This window comes from Phascolarctos cinereus, unplaced genomic scaffold, assembly GCF_003287225.1.
Source record: "Phascolarctos cinereus isolate Bilbo 61053 unplaced genomic scaffold, phaCin_HiC Scaffold_726;HRSCAF=1367, whole genome shotgun sequence".
NCBI lineage: Eukaryota > Metazoa > Chordata > Mammalia > Diprotodontia > Phascolarctidae > Phascolarctos > Phascolarctos cinereus.
Window position 1 is genome coordinate 421037411 of NW_027556098.1, and position 15108 is coordinate 421052518.

The 15108-nt window shown below is 47.6% G+C and overlaps 1 protein-coding gene across 9 annotated transcripts; it reads right to left on the reverse strand.

Annotated features, from left to right (window-relative positions):
- Positions 1–2718: 2718 nt before the first annotated feature.
- On the reverse strand, positions 2719–14648 carry LOC110220197 (immunoglobulin superfamily member 1-like). Of its 9 annotated transcripts, none has more exons than XM_021004135.2 (16): positions 14360–14648; positions 13836–13979; positions 13139–13303; positions 12062–12154; positions 11636–11708; positions 11340–11375; positions 10856–11131; positions 8705–9007; positions 8091–8390; positions 6955–7254; positions 6231–6500; positions 5681–5779; positions 5560–5590; positions 5314–5390; positions 5149–5186; positions 2719–4755 (listed from the first exon to the last, which is right to left on the reverse strand). In XM_021004135.2, the coding sequence occupies exons 5-16, from the start codon at positions 11667–11669 to the stop codon at positions 4630–4632; spliced, it is 1890 nt and encodes a 629-aa protein (XP_020859794.1). In that variant the 5' UTR covers positions 11670–11708; positions 12062–12154; positions 13139–13303; positions 13836–13979; positions 14360–14648; the 3' UTR covers positions 2719–4629. The 9 variants fall into 9 exon arrangements, with proteins under 9 accessions (XP_020859794.1, XP_020859797.1, XP_078002137.1 ...); XM_021004138.2 differs by having other exon boundaries at positions 13083–13303; XM_078146011.1 differs by having other exon boundaries at positions 12062–13303; positions 13836–13927.
- Between the last annotated feature and the right edge of the window lie 460 nt (positions 14649–15108).

Sequence of the window (15108 nt, forward strand, 5' to 3'; positions counted from 1 at the left end):
TGTAACAGCTAGTTACATTGACATCTTTGACTTACTGATGCTCGTGAATGAATTTGTCAAACTATTATTCACAGAACAAACTGAAGTTAGACAATTAAAGTTGCAGAACCACATGGCCTTTGATTTTCTACTAGGCAGTCAATGAAGTGTCTGTACCTTAGTAAAGGCTAAATGCTTCACTTTTGTATCTGATCAAATCCAAAGTATTACTTATCATTTGAACCAAATTGGAAAGTTACAATCAGAATTAGAACAGAATGAGACATTTGGGGTTGAATGCCAGGGTTAGGTTCGATTATCATCCCTATGCAGGTGACTCCCAGATCTCTATCTCCAATTATAGTAATTCCCCTGAAACATGGGAGGCACTGGCACAGGACCACTGAGCATGGTGTGTCACATTAAAGGAGTTACTGTGCTCTATGAGCAAAGTGGAGTTGAAGTAGCTCTAAAGAAACAAGAGATATGAAAACTTAGAGACATCTCCACCCCAAATCTTCATGTGGACTATTTGTACCTGACATGCAGCAGAGCCTTCTGAGGTTATGTTGGTCTGATCAGCCATAGCTGGGCACATTGTACCTTGATCCCAACACAGTAATGCCATTTTGGTCCTGTTTGAGAATGAGGGACAACAGTCACCAGCCTATTGGACATCTTGTATCTTACAGACATATCAAGCTCAACATGTCTAAAACAGGACTCATGATCTCGCTCGCTCCGAATCCTCCCATTTTCCAGACTTCTGTATGGCTGGCCAAGGCACCGCCATCGTCCCAGTATTCCTAGTCTGTAATTTTGCTGCCACCTTTTGTTCATGTGTCTCTTTTCCCATACATCCATTCAGTGGATATTTCTTGTTATTTCTACTATGTGCCCAGTTTCCATATATTTACTTTAGCAAAATGTTTACAAATGTGCACCAGATGAATAATGATTAAGCAGTCCATTGAAGTAGTAAATTTCTTCTATCCCGGAACTGGACAAAAACCGCACCAGAATTCTACAACGATTGGAAAACTGGATGGCAATAAAACCAACACCAAATACAGGCAAACAAGCCAGAATCCTTCTAGCATCAGCTTTCTCTCTTGAATCAGATGCTATGGAAAACTCATCAGGAAACTGACCATCCTCCAAGATTGAGTCAGTTTGGGTACTAATTGCACATCAACATTCTGCTCTTTGGCCCTCTGATTGAAGGGCGGGAAGGCAAAATAAAAAACTCCCCAAATCTCTATTTAAAGAGAGCTTCCAGACTTGCCATTTCCTCATTTCCCACCAGTTCACATTTCTTGGACTGGAAGCCAGTGTGCAGCTGCACCAGGTACTTTCTTCTTCAGCTAGCTGTCTTTCCTATTCCATGTTTTCAGCTTTCTTTTGTGTTTTCTTCCACCATTGGATTATACACTCTTTGAGGGGACTTTCTCTTTCATATTAGTATCCTCATTGCCTGTCACAGTGCTTAGTACACAGGTCCTTAAACAATGCTTATGACTGAGTGACTCATAGCACAACCAGACTCAAGCCAGAGGCATGTGTAGATTGAAAGTCTCTGTGTCCAGAGACTTCAAGAATGGAAAACTTCACCTCAGAAAGCCCAAGGGTTCCAAATGCCCCAGGGTGGAGACCCCGGAACTCCAAGAAAATGCAGACTGTAGGTTTCTAAGTGATCTGATGCCCCTAGAACTCTGTACTGAGATATTATAAAGGTTACTTCATATACAATCCTCTGAACCTCAAATGTCCCGAGAAGCTTAACCCTCAGAAGTAAAAGTCAGTGAAGAAACCCAGGGCGAGACCAAGCAGGGCTGACTACTCCACCCATAAGTACAGCAAGGCACAGAGACTGGCCTGGCCGAGAGCCTTAGGTAGGGAACTCACATGGGAGAGATAAGCAATCTAAAACAACACTGACAAATATGAAATTACATGTGTGTGGATATATACATATACACTCATGTGTATATATACACACAAACACATATGCACAAATAGTACACACATACATGTCTATGTTTGTTGTGTGTGTGTATATATATATATATATATATATATATATATATATATATATATATATATATGGAATATGTGTATGGGAATGGCTGAATAGCTATCTATAATCTATGATTGTGATGGAATACTACTGTGCTATAAGAAATGACAAGCTCGATGATTTTAGAAAAACATGGATGGGGCAGCTAGGTGGCATAATGGATAAAGCACCATCCGTGGAGTCAGGAGGACCTGAGTTCAAATCTGGCCTCAGACACTTGACACTTACTAGCTGTGTTACCCTGAGCAAGTCGCTTGCCTCCATTGCCTAGACAAAAAAACAAAAAAAAAAAACAAAAAACAAACAAGGATAGACCTGTATGAAATAATGAAGAGCAAAATGAGTACAATCAAGAGAACATTACATAGAGTAACAGCAATATTGTTTTAAAAACAACTTTGGGAGAATAAGACATTTTGACTCTTATAAATACCCAGATTAACTACAAAGAACATATGAAGAAAGACACTGTCTGAATCCAGAGAAAGAATTGATAAACAGAAGTACAGATAGAATGATTTTATGTGTGTGTGTGTGTGTATACATACATACTTATTTATGTCTATCAGCAGCCATCTCTAGGGAGGGGGGAGGGGAAAAGAAAAAAATACATAATAACATTATTATATATTTAAAAGGAATAACAAGTTCTACATAATGGATTTGCAGTTTCATATGCAATCATATTTTTATTATACTGCTTGGAAATGCTTGTTTTATTCTATAAATTAAAAATAAAATAAATAAAACATAAAAAAGAAGATCTTGAAATACCAAGGAATCGCAATCTGGATCACAAAATACGTGGGAGCTTCAAATCTAAATAAGAGCAGATTTTCAAATAAAATATTCAAAAAATTTCTATCCCAAAACTCAGAATTAATTTGCAAAGCTAAGTAGATTCCTATAAGGGAAAAAGGGGGAACTTTAATGTAATAGGAAAAAATCCTAATAACAAGGCTTGAGTAGCACCTCAAGAGCAAAGAGAAACCTAGAAATTTACTTGAGTAATTAGAAAGGGCTTTATGACGATGAAGTGCTAATATTCCATGATTCCCATCCTAGAAAAAAGTGGCCTCCATAAGTTTTCTTGGTTTTTCTTCTCAGACTTTGGCTTGACATATTTTCTTGGTCATCGTGGAAGAGGCTTTGGGGGAGTTGGGCAAAGTTGCGAGCTCTCACTCTACCATCTTAAGTCTGCCCTCTAATATTAAAAATAGGAAGGAAAGAAAGAAGTGCCCCTCCAGAAGCTTAATGAGTTCAAAAGATACTCAGAGTTAAATAAGAAATCATAGGACTGATTTGGATGCAAGCTGTTTTAATGGTTTTAAGAGACAGAAGAGAAGGGAAAGTAGAAGGAATATGTTAGTGTAGACATGAGGAAGGAGGGAATAACTATTCCTTACCTCATGTTTGGGGTGCATGAGGAAAGAGTATACAAACACACAGAAAGAAGTAGGGGAGTACGTATCAAATTAAACCTCATTTTTAACAAGTTCACATACATAACCAATTTGGTATAGAAACACATCAGACTCAATAGAGAAATAAGCAAGGATTGGGGTGGAATGGGTAAAGGGAAGGATAATAGCAAGGAGGGAATATATTCATTAGTAAACCTATCTCTCTACTCCTGAAGAAGGGACTAAAAGGCGAAATAAGAGAACAAAACGCTAAGGGGGTGTCCTCGATTGTCCTTTAGGCGTGAGGAATGGCTGCAGCGGCAGGAAATGAGAATGAAGGATTGATATTGCACTATGTGAAACTGCAAATGAGATGATTTCAGAGAACCTTGGGTAATATCAGCTGATTCAGAGTGAAGGGAGCACAACCAGCATCATAATTTATGCAACGAATACATTGTAAAGGAAAAGAAGGGTAAGATTTAAGAACTCTGAACAATGCAATAACCAGCCATGCCTTCAGAGGGCTTCTGTTGAGAAGAACAAAGAACAAGAACATATGTTTTTGAACAGGACCACCATCTGGTTGCATTTTACCTAACCCTTTGTTCTTTCTCTTTCTCCCCCCTGCTCTCTCTGTCTCTCTTCATTTGGAGGTTTAAGTGTGAGTGGCTTCCTACTTTTCCAATCTTCTTACAGTTCATTTCCTTCCTCTCACCCCATGAACCAGCCACACTGGCTGATTAATTCTTTTTTTGTCTTTACACAAAACAGTTTCCTAGCTCCAGACTTTTGTAGTGGCTGTCCCCCATTCCTGGACTGTGATCCTCCCTCCAATCTGCCTCTCAGTTTGCCTAGCTTCCTTTAAAACTCAGCTCCAGTCCCACCTAGTGCAGAATCCTTTTCCTGGCCCCCATAACTGCTAGTGACTTCCTGTCTGAGATTATAACCCCCCCATCTATTCTGTATATATCTTGTATATTTCTCATCATCGTAGACAGATACACTTGGTCTGTACAACTGTAGGCCAAAATGGATATCCCCAATAGGCATCATGGTGCTTCAGTGGTGGGAATTTGAGGAAGATATACTAGTGGACAGATGAGATGTGGGCAGGAGAAAAGAGGAAGGGAGAGAATTTCCTTTTGAGAGGAACCCAAACTTTCAGTCTCAGGAGACACTGGCATAGACTGTGGACTCTGTGGATTTCTCCTGGGGGTCTGCTTGCCTCTTATTTAAGGTTCTTATGTTCAGATGAGCATAGGTCACTCCCTCGGGGTCTTCAGCCATGGGGACCTGAAGGAGAAATACAAGAGTCAGGGCACAGTGAGTGATACTGGAATAGGAGTTCCTGATCTTTTTGTGTGTCATGAAAGCTTTGACGGCCTGCCTGGTGAAACCTGCAGATACCTTCTTAGTCTCACGCCTTTAACTAGATGAAATTGACTCCACAGGATTATCAAGGAAAGGGATGATACTGAAGCGCAGTTATTGAAATATTTTAAAAAATAGCCCCAACAAGTTCCGGGACCCCAGCTGGTAATCCCTGCCTTGGGGGAGGAGAAGAATGAATAGGCAAGTGATTGAGAAGCGGTCCAACCCCGCTGCCCAGAACTTGTGGTTAAAGGTTGGGGTCAAGGACAAGACAAGCTCCTCCTCCAGGTGGACGACGGGACAGGACTAACTCACCGATGGCTCCGTTGGTGTCTTCTCGGCCACTTGTGTATCTGAGGTAGATGAAAGGTTCCATCATTCCCCCAGCTCCCAAGAGCAGTACCTCCTCCCTGCTTAGAGAACTCAGATACCTCAGACCATGGTGCCTTTCCCCGGCCTCTTCCCAAGCACATAACTTACACAGTGCCTCGTCTCTGGGGGCTTCAGGGTGACGGGGTAGGCAGGCACTCCAAGGATGACAAGAGCAGCAGAAAAACCTATAGGGAGAGGGGGAGGAAATAGGACAAGAGGATGTAGGTCACTTGGGGAGCTTCCTTGAGCATCTTCTCCCCCCCCTGGCATTGTATCCAGTGCAGAGGGGACAGGGACACATCAGAAGGAAGAAACAGGGGACTGATTATTGTAGTAGGAACTGAATCTTCTTACCTCCTAAGGCTGTCTCCATGCAAGTCCCCTGCTGAGAGAAACGTGGGAAAGGAAATAATATCAGGGAAGTTCCCAAGGAAAAGGAGTCCCAGAGACTTCACTCTCTCTACCCCTTACTCACCTAGAGGGGTGGATCGATGGCAGAAGAATACCAGCAGGAAAAGGCACAGAAGGAGGGAGGAAACACAGCTGAGGGTGATGAGGAGGGTGTTACTGGGCTCTGAAGCAGGTGTAGGGGAGAGAGAAGACTCCTCATCAATCGCTCTCCTGAGGCAACTCTCGCCTTTTACTTATAATTGTTCCTGAATTTTCTCCTATCACATCGCATCGCATCGCATCGTGTCACATCACATCGCTTTGCATCATATCACATCACATCACCCCAGCATCCCACAATTTGGCACAAATCCTGCTCAGAGAAGGCTCATCCCTTAGAATTAGGATGAGAAACCCCAAACCAGGATGGAGATATGTGGGTCATAGGGAACTATGGGAAGAAAGTTGTGTCCTAGCTCACATCCTTGGTACCTATGGCCTGGAACTGAGGACAGTGTCAAAGTCTCTGTGTCTCTAGCCCGGAGCCCAGGCCTTGGTTTCATCTCCTTGTAGGGGCTGAGGGATGCAGTGGTTGTTGGCACCCTGAAGTGGCCTTGTGGGTTTCTTCCTCTCACCTCTCACTGTAATCTCCAGATGGTCACTGGGTTGTGTCCAGAGACTGCTGTTGGTGCCAGGTTGGTATCTGCAGCTATAATTGCCAGAGTGTTTGGAAGTGACATGGGTCAAAAGGAACTGGGCCTCATCTTGAGTGGTATCTGGGCTCCCCTCCTTGTGAAGAATAAACCTAGTCCTCCATGAAGGCCCCTGGCACAGGAGGGTCACGTTGGTCCCTGAGACCACCTCTGGGCCAGGCCAGGCTGACAGAGAAGGCTTGGGGAGTGCATCTGGAAACCCAAATAAAGACCAGAAATCCTCAAGGGCCCTTCCACAGTGGGGCAGGGAGGCAAGAGAAAGAAGTCCCGGAAGAACCCCTGGCCCTTAGCTCTTGGCTCTTTGTTCATTCTTTTTGCAAAGCATTCTTCCCTTGAGAGAGATAAATGCTAAACTTTGGATATTTTGTGGGGTTACTAAGAAACAGGTAGGGTGTTGCCACATTGTCCTTGTCCCTTGAGTTTGGAGTAGCTCCTGAGCCCGTCCATTCTTCTACCTGTGCCCTCCAAATATATAGGGAATGGACCCCGTGACCTCTACCTCATGATGCTCAAAAGAGCCCTAAACAACATGCCCTTCCTAGGCTGTCCCGAGTAGGCTCCCCCACACAACCATTCCTTCAGAATCCCCAAGTAGAACACTCTCTGTGTTCTACTTTATGCCCTGAGAAATTAGAGACACCCTCACCTGTCACCCAGATCTCTAGGACCTGGCTGGGCTTAGACACCTGGTATGGAACCATCTTCCTATAATAGACACAGCTGTAGTTGCCAGCATCCTGGGCTCGCACAGAGAGGAGGGGAAAGGCAGCTGAGGTCCCACCTGGGCTCTGGCTCTGCAGGGGCTGGGGGGTCCCCACCTTCAGCAGAATGAATGTCACATCACTGAGGAATGTCTGATGGGGCTGCCAGCATTGGAGAGTCACATGCATCCCAGACTCCACCACAAGGCCTGGGAGGGCTGAGAGGGAAGGCCTGGGGAGAGATCCTGTGAGAGGGAGAACATGGGCTGGGGGCAGGACAGCTGGGTCAAGCCCCTGCTCTGCCTCTGAGTCCCTGTGTGACCTTGGCCCAGTCACTGGCTCCATCTGGGCCTCAGTTATCTCCTCCATAAATGATGGGGTTGGAATAGAAGATCTCTCAGCCCTTTTGTGTTCTAGCAACCCGGGAATCTAAAGAGACTTTCACATTCGAGGGAGCCTATCCAACCTGTGGTCTCAGGCCTCTGATGACTGATGGGAAGGAAGGTCATGACCACTCACAGCGACAGGCCCAGGGCTTGGCCTAAAAACAGGGCTCAGATCATGGTCCAGGAGTGGGAAGGCTCAGGCTCAGTCATTCATTTGTTGTATGACCCTAGACAAGTCCTTCCTTCTCTCGGGGCCCCACTTTGCTTATTGATAGTGGGAGGGTTTGGCTCAGTTTCTTCTTCTGTAAAATGAGCTAGGGAAAGAAGTGGCAAATCATTCCTCCTGTGTCTTTGCCAAGAAAACCCCAAATGGGGTCGCAAGGAGTGAGAAACGACTGAACAACAACAAAAATGGGAGGGTTGGGCCTCAAGAACCTCAGACGCCCCTTTGGCTCTGGGGCTCTGGGACTCTTCTCCCAACCCCCAGCTCAGTCCCCACCAGCACCTTTCTTCCCCAGATTCTAGATCAGAAGAGAAATGCTTCGTGTTTTCCCAGGCCCCTGAGTTCTGCCAGCCCCCAGGGCAGAAGAGCTGGCTGTGTAGACACCAGGCCTTGTCTCTGTGAGGCCCCTGTCTGGGCAGAGAGCAGAGGGGTCATACTCAGAGTTATTCTGGGTCCCACACACCCCCCTCACCTGGCACCAGCAGCTCCAGGGCCTCGCTGGGCTCTGATTCTTTAGCAGACACTGTCCTTTCCATATAAGAACAGCTGTAGCTCCCAGTGTCCTCAAGTCTCACAGATGGGAGCAGGAAGCCAGTCCAGAGATCTGCTGAGGTCTGCTGCTGTAAGGGCCTCTGGGTTCCAGCCTTATACAGAGAAAAGGTCACCTCTTTAAGGGACGATAACTTGGGCCTTGAGCACCAGAGAGTGATGTTGGCCCCTGGGGCCATCACGAGGCCAGATTGGGCCCAAAATGTGGGCCTGGGGAGGAGTCCTAAGGAGAAAAAGATACCAAATGTCAGGGTTAAATGACCCTCTGAGGCTCCCTTCCTTAACCTTTTAGCAAGAGGAGAAGTAGCAACTTGGCTCTGTTCTCAATTTCTTATCTGGGGCCTGCTGGGAACACCCCCACTATTCTGGGCCCCAAAGCTGAGCCCATGTAGAACAGGAGAGGGTCCAGGGTCTCCTCCAGCCTCCCCCCAAACCATCCTGTCAGAATTCCCAGGATTTTGTGCTGTCCCCATGGCTTTGTGGGGCGCTATGTGGGGGCTGGATTTGGGGGTTTGAGGAGTTTTTATCTCCAGTTACCATACACAGTCAGCTCCAGGATCTCACTGGGATGGGACCCCCTGTAGGGGGCTGTCTTCTTGTAGTAAATACAGCTGTACCTCCCAGCGTCCTTGGCCCCCACAGACAGAAGTAAGAAAACAGCCTGGGTCCCTGCAGGGCTCTGTCGCTGGAAGGGCTCCAGGCTCTTTGCCTCCAGCAGGGCAAAACTGTAGTCCTGAGGGGATGCCATTTGTTGTGCCATTTGGCACCAGATGGTCACTCTTGTCCCTGGGTATACTGTGTAATAATGTGAGGTTGAAACGGTGGGTTTGGGGAGGGCTCCTGTGAAAGAAGGAAGGAAGAAAGTTAGGGACCTGACCTCTCACCTTGATCCCTTCAAATCATTCCCTGAAACAAAACTGAGAAGGAGGAGGGTGGGCTGAGGGTCCCTGGCCAGGCCTCTTCACCCAATCCTGTATATAAGTTCATGTCTGCATAACTGGGCTCCTGGGTCACCTTCAGAAAGGTGCTCTGGGCCCAGGAAGGCTGTGAATGTGCAGAGAGATGGGAGGAGAAGGTACTTGGGAAGAGGTGTTTGCCATCCCCCACCTCTTCTCACCTCCTTCAAAGGGCCCAGCTGGCCCTACAGCTTGGGCCTGCTGGACCCTGGCAGGATCCTAATGCATGACCACTGGCATATTCAGACCGTTCTGTTAAGCTTTGAGGTTTGCAAAGCTCTGTCCTCCCAATAACACCATGACTGGGAGGTTAGACAGAAACTTGGATTCTCAGTCCTTGCCCTTACTCACTTCCCCACACTGCTGCCTGGTGTCAGGTCCCTGGCCTGCCACCCCCTGCCCTCCTCTCAGTGAAGGCAGAACAGAGCTGGCAGAGCTGTGTGTGTCTCTGGGTGGGCAGGGGCTGGCAAAGGAGGATGGGGGCTCCCTCTTGGCTGTTCTGTGATGAATAAGATTTTCTCTGATTCTCTTTCCCTCACTGATAACTCACCTATCAGGCGCCTCATGCTCAGCTATGTGGGAGCCCCAAAGGTTTAGGGAAGATTCCATCCCTGCTGCCCTCAGGAGCTCACAGTCCCAGGGAATACAGGGGTTTGAGCTCAAATGACATCTTTGGATAATGCAGGTTATAAGCTTCGTGTCCTGGAAGAGGGAACTGAGGTCTGTAGAAGGTAGGGCAGTTGCCTACAGACACCCAGCAAGGATCTATGGGGGCAGGCGTTTGAACCCCCTGTCACACACTCCTGATCTCAGGTCTCTTCCTCCTTCAGCTGGCTGCCTTCTAACATAGGCCAGATGGACAGCAGCCTGGGGTGGTGGGAAGGGCCTGAATACCAGAGTGGGAGCAGGAGAGAGGTGTAGGCAGCACACTGGGAGGGCCGAAGGCTAAGGGCCAGGACATTGCCACTGGGCTCAACTCAGGGTCAGCATCCTGGAGCAGTCAGCATCCGAGCTGGGCTTTAAGGATGTGAGGGAAATGATGGATGAAAGTGGGAAGGGCATGACAAGCACGAGGAACCATATGAGCAAAGGCCAAACGGTGGGACATGATGTGGGTTGATTGAATCATATGGCCAGGCTGATGGGAACATAGTGAGAGCAGAAGGAAGCAGTGGTAGAGACAACTGCACATATTGGTGCCTGGTTCTTAAAGACAGGAGAAACAATCTGAACAAAGTCTGCTCAACAAAAGGGAGCTTCAGAAGGGTATGCCCTTTCTCTCAAATTCTGTGTGTGTCTTCAGAGAGAGGAGCACCACAGCTCTCATGCCTGGGTCACCAGATTAGGAAATATCCCTGGATTTGGTGTGAGTTTCATGGGTTCAAATCTTGGCCATGACAGCAAAGGACCAGGCAACCTCACATCACCTTACCGCCTCTTCAGGCCTCAGTTTCCCTGTATCTAAAATGGAAATTGTGGTACATATGCTGTCCTCCTCACAGATTATTTAGGGGAAAGATTTCACAACCTTATCTATGACCCCAAAATGTGAGCTGGGAAGACAGGGGCTCCTGGAGTCTGGGGAGGAGAGAGTGGTGGTAAGGGGAGGCAGGTAGTAAAGCCTGAGAGCTCATCCCACTTGTAGGTGACTCTCCAGTGAAGGATCTGGGGCTCCTCTCTCAGGACTGGCTTCCTTCCCACCAGGGATGGCTGTAGACCAGCACCCCCTCACCTGTCACCACCAGGGCCAGAGCTTCACTGGGCTCTGACCACCACGGCCCCTGCCCAGAGCGGCAGCTGTAGCTTCTGGCATCTCTCTGGTCATCCACATTCCTGAGCACAAACTCTGCCTGCTGCCAGGATTCATTTCTCTCATCTCTGAGCTCTCCATCGTTCCAGAGCTGGAATCTGTCACTCCCCAGGTGGCCCTGGCACCTGAGGGTCACATCTGCTCCCTTGGGGACCACAGGACTTGGGACAGCCCAGAGGGTGGGCCTGGGAAGGGTGTCTGAGAAGGAAACAGAGTTCAGAGTTCCAGGGATTCCTCTGGCCCTAGTTTTTTTTTTCAGCTCTGAATCCTGAGCTTCCACCCTGATATACCCCATCTATTCATTCCAACGTTCTCTTTTCCCTCACTGATTATTGTGGGGGATGGCTATCTGAACTGAATTAGGACAAAGAGAAGGAGAAGGGCAATAGTGTTGGGGACACCTTACCCATCTGTGCCCTCACCGCCCAGTCCAGACACAGCCCTGTAAGAGAAGCTCAGGTTATAGATGCCTCCCCTCCAGCCCATGCTGACCCCATTCCCAGCTCTCACCAAAGCCCCTGCACCTCTCAGTCTGCTTTGGTCAGAATATGAAGGAAAAGCCCTCTGAGCAGACACTGGGGTCTGGCTCTGCCCAAGAAGCTTCTGTCTCCTCCACAGGCTTCCTTCCTGTCCTTCAGCATTGGGAGCCAAGGACCTTGTCACAATGTCCTTCTCTCCCCAGGTCTGACCCTGGACACTCACCAATGGAGATCAGGAAAGTGACTGTGGGGCCCATGGTGGGTCTTCAGCTCTGTTCTGGACTGCCCAGGCTCAACTGTGCAGAGAGGAAAAGGTAGGCAGACTAGAGGCTGGCCCAGGATGCGGTGGCCAGCCCTGCTGTCTTACACCCCCTAAACCCAAGCCCCACAGCTTCTGCTTTTATACTGATGAATGAGGGACCGTGGTCCTTCAAGGCTTAGGTCAGAGGAGATCATGGTGTCATAAGGTAAATGCAACCTGCCAAAGACCAATGGCTCTGATGGCTAGCTAGTATTGAAGGCCACTGAAGGGGATCAGGGCAAAAAATACCAGGACTTCCCTGGAAATGACAGGGGGCCCCCCATGAAAGCCTCACCTTGAAAAGCCCAAGACTAGACACCAAGGCTAAAGGGGCCCATGGCGCCTCACCTCAAAACTTAGTCCCAGACACTCGGTGTCTTTGCTCCCCGTTTGGTGTACTTATTGGGTGAGTCATCCCTCGCCCTCTTTTCGTGATTGACCCTGATAAACAAATGACATAATTATAACTAGCGTTATTAAGCATTTTCGTGTTTGCCAAGCACCTGACACATATTGTCTCATTGCATCCCCACAACAACCTTGAGAGGTAGCTGTTAACATTATTCCCATTTTACACATGAAGAAACCAAGGCAGACAGGTTAAATGAATTGCACAGGTAGTAAGCATCTGAGACAAGATAGGAGGTGAGGTATGAAGCTGCCCCCATGTATTGTAGGAGTTCAGTGCAGACAAGAGGCCGCCACCCTCCAAGCACTTAAATGTCCCCGATATTGCACCTTCTTTAGGCTACCCCAAAGGCAGCACTGTTCAGCACAGGGAAGGCCAACCATAGTGTTTGCTGCTCTGTTTCAGGACTGGAACTCAATTACTTAAGCAGTGCACCTACCCACAGAGTTGACCCTTGACCCAGGGGTTTCTGTGTGAGCAGAGCTGACTGTCTATATTATTGCTCAATGCTTTCCTGATAAGGGGCCTCATGAAGCAAGCAGGCTCCACATGGGATAAGTCCCAATTCAAATGCAGTGACCATTTATTAAGCTCCTACTATGTGACCTGCCCTGTGTCATGTACTGGGAGTGCAAGGACAAAAGAGAAATAGTCTCGGACCTCAAAGAGCTTGTACTCCATGGAGGTGGGGGAATACAGGTTAGTATATGCCCATACAAAATATATACACAAAGATTTCAGGGCAGAAGTCAAAGTTGTAACTTGAAGGACAATTTGTTAGCAATAGAAGAGGGCTCCCAGAGGGCACAAAGCAAGAGTAGAAGAGAATGGGATGGGTCCCTAATGGGAGGGAGGCTGAAATGGATAGGCATGATAGAAGAGAGTCTGAGGACCAGGAAGGCAGCCCACAGCTCAGAATCCTGAGTGGACACATTGCACAGGGGATTGTCAGCCCTTTACTGTGATAAAAAGCAGGTTCATTATGTTCATGAGTCCCTGTGAAAGATGTGGCAAACCCCTGTGTGATGGCAGGTCAGATGGTCACTGGTCCTGTCTGATGCACATCATCGAATACTTCTTAATCATTTAATGTTGGCCGAGTTCTAAACTAACTGCAGGAGATTCAAAGACAGAGAACTTCTCAAGGGGCTTCCATTCTCTCAGGTGAGACAACAATACACCTGTGTTTGTGCAGAATAAATTTAAAATGAATCAATACAAAATAAACACTACAAAATAGATACAAATTGGCATGAGAGGGAGGACACTAGCAGGAAAGACTTTCTGTCTCAAGTGGCATGTGAGGAGGGGCCCTTGAGCTCAAAGCCAAGAGGCAGCACATTACAGCCATGGGAAATAATCTTTGTAAAGGCGTGGACATAATAGATGGAGATCAATGTGAGAAAAAGGACTTCTTTGGCTGTACCTTAGAGCACAGGAAGGGATCAATGCATCACAAGGTAAGAAAGGTGCTTTGGGACCAGGTTGTAAAGGGTATTCAAAGCCATACCCAGAGATCTGTATTTTATCCTAAAGGTAATAGGGAGCCATCGGTGTTTACGGAGTTAGGGGGTGACATGGTCAGTCCTGTTTTTTTGGAAAATTACTTTGCCAGCTGAGTAAAAGATGGATTGGGGTGGGGAGAGGCAATGCTCAGCGGAGATCTGGAGCCAGGCTAGTTGTAGAGGAGTGAAGAATGTTTGAGATACTCACCCCAGCCAGGTCAGCTCAGCTCCATATTTGGACTCACTCCTGGTGAATTGATTATGTCCTCCCAGCTGGGAGGCATTGAAGGGTCATTGTTCCTGAACCAGAAGCCAGTGTTCAGTGAGAGAAGAGGCGAAGCTCTGATCCTTCCTGACAGTCGGAATATAGAGTGGTTTTCCACCATCCCTATGAAGACCTCCAGGGACAGGGAGCTCACTACCACACAGCTCTGATTGGTAGGAGATTCTTCCTCACCTGCAGCTGATTCTGCCTCCCTCACACTCTCCCCACCTTGGTCCTGGTGCTCTCATCTGGGGCCTCCCAGAACAAATCTGGTCCCTAGGGCTTCCTCTGACAGCCCCTCTCACCCTTGAAGGTGGTCCTCATGTCCCAGCCATCCCCAGTGACCTTAGTCTAGTCAAACATCCCCAGTTCCTCCCACAGATCTGTCTACAATGAGGATTAGTACCAAATCCCTACTCCCACCCCATGCTCTCTTGGCCCAGCCGGGCCATGTCTGTGACTCTCACCTGGACCTTCTCCAGTAAGTGTGCCTCTTTGAATGCGTTGTCCAGAATGAGGTTTGTCCAAAAAAAAAAAAAAAACCCTGAATGGGACAGGAATAGAGGAGGTTTTGACCAGAGATAAGGCTAGGCACTCTGGGATTTGCAGAAGTTGCAGGATAGGGGAAAATGGAAGCACGGCTCTGATTTCTTAACTTCCTGATGAGTAAGTATGGTCTGGGGTTTGGCCAACTTGCATATGTGTCTGTGGGACAACTGTTCCTTCCACCACATCCTGTACCAAACCTCTAGTTCTGTTATCTCCTTCAGTCTGCCCAACAGAAGTGGGTACTAGACACTCACCTCCCTGTTCTGACCTAGTGGCTTCAAAGGCTTCACTGGAGACCTGAAGGAGCATCTGAAAAGACCTTTAGAAAGGAGGTTTTAGAGGAAAGGACTCCTGGGGACTAAAGCGAAAGCAGAACATAACCAATGCATCTGTTTCTCTCTCTCTCTGTCTGTCTCTTGCTTTCATCTAGTCTCTTGAGCCCAGGACAGAGTCTGGGTATGTGGGGAAGGCAGGGTTATCTTCTAGTGGGATTATGTGTATGTGTCTGGTCCACAGTCCAGAAGAATGAAGAAGAAGAGGGTCCATCCTTCTCCTTCAAGTTCCCCTTGTCCTTGCTTAGCACAAATGTTCCCTCAGTGGAACTCAAGAGGCTGAGGCTGGACAAATCCAAGAAAGGATGCCAATTTTCTTCAAAGATCAGACCTTG

Excerpts from the sequence above, each read along its gene's own strand:
- LOC110220197 (XM_078146009.1), bottom strand. The coding sequence starts at position 11,228 with ATGGGGTATATCAGGGTGGAAGCTCAGGATTCAGAGCTGAAAAAAAAA. Across the intron at positions 6,501-6,954 it reads CCTAGAGATCTGGGTGACAG|ATGCACTCCCCAAGCCTTCT; the intron begins GTGAGGGTGTCT and ends TTGGGTTTCCAG. Across the intron at positions 5,780-6,230 it reads TCTGGAGATTACAGTGAGAG|AGCCCAGTAACACCCTCCTC; the intron begins GTGAGAGGAAGA and ends CACCTGCTTCAG.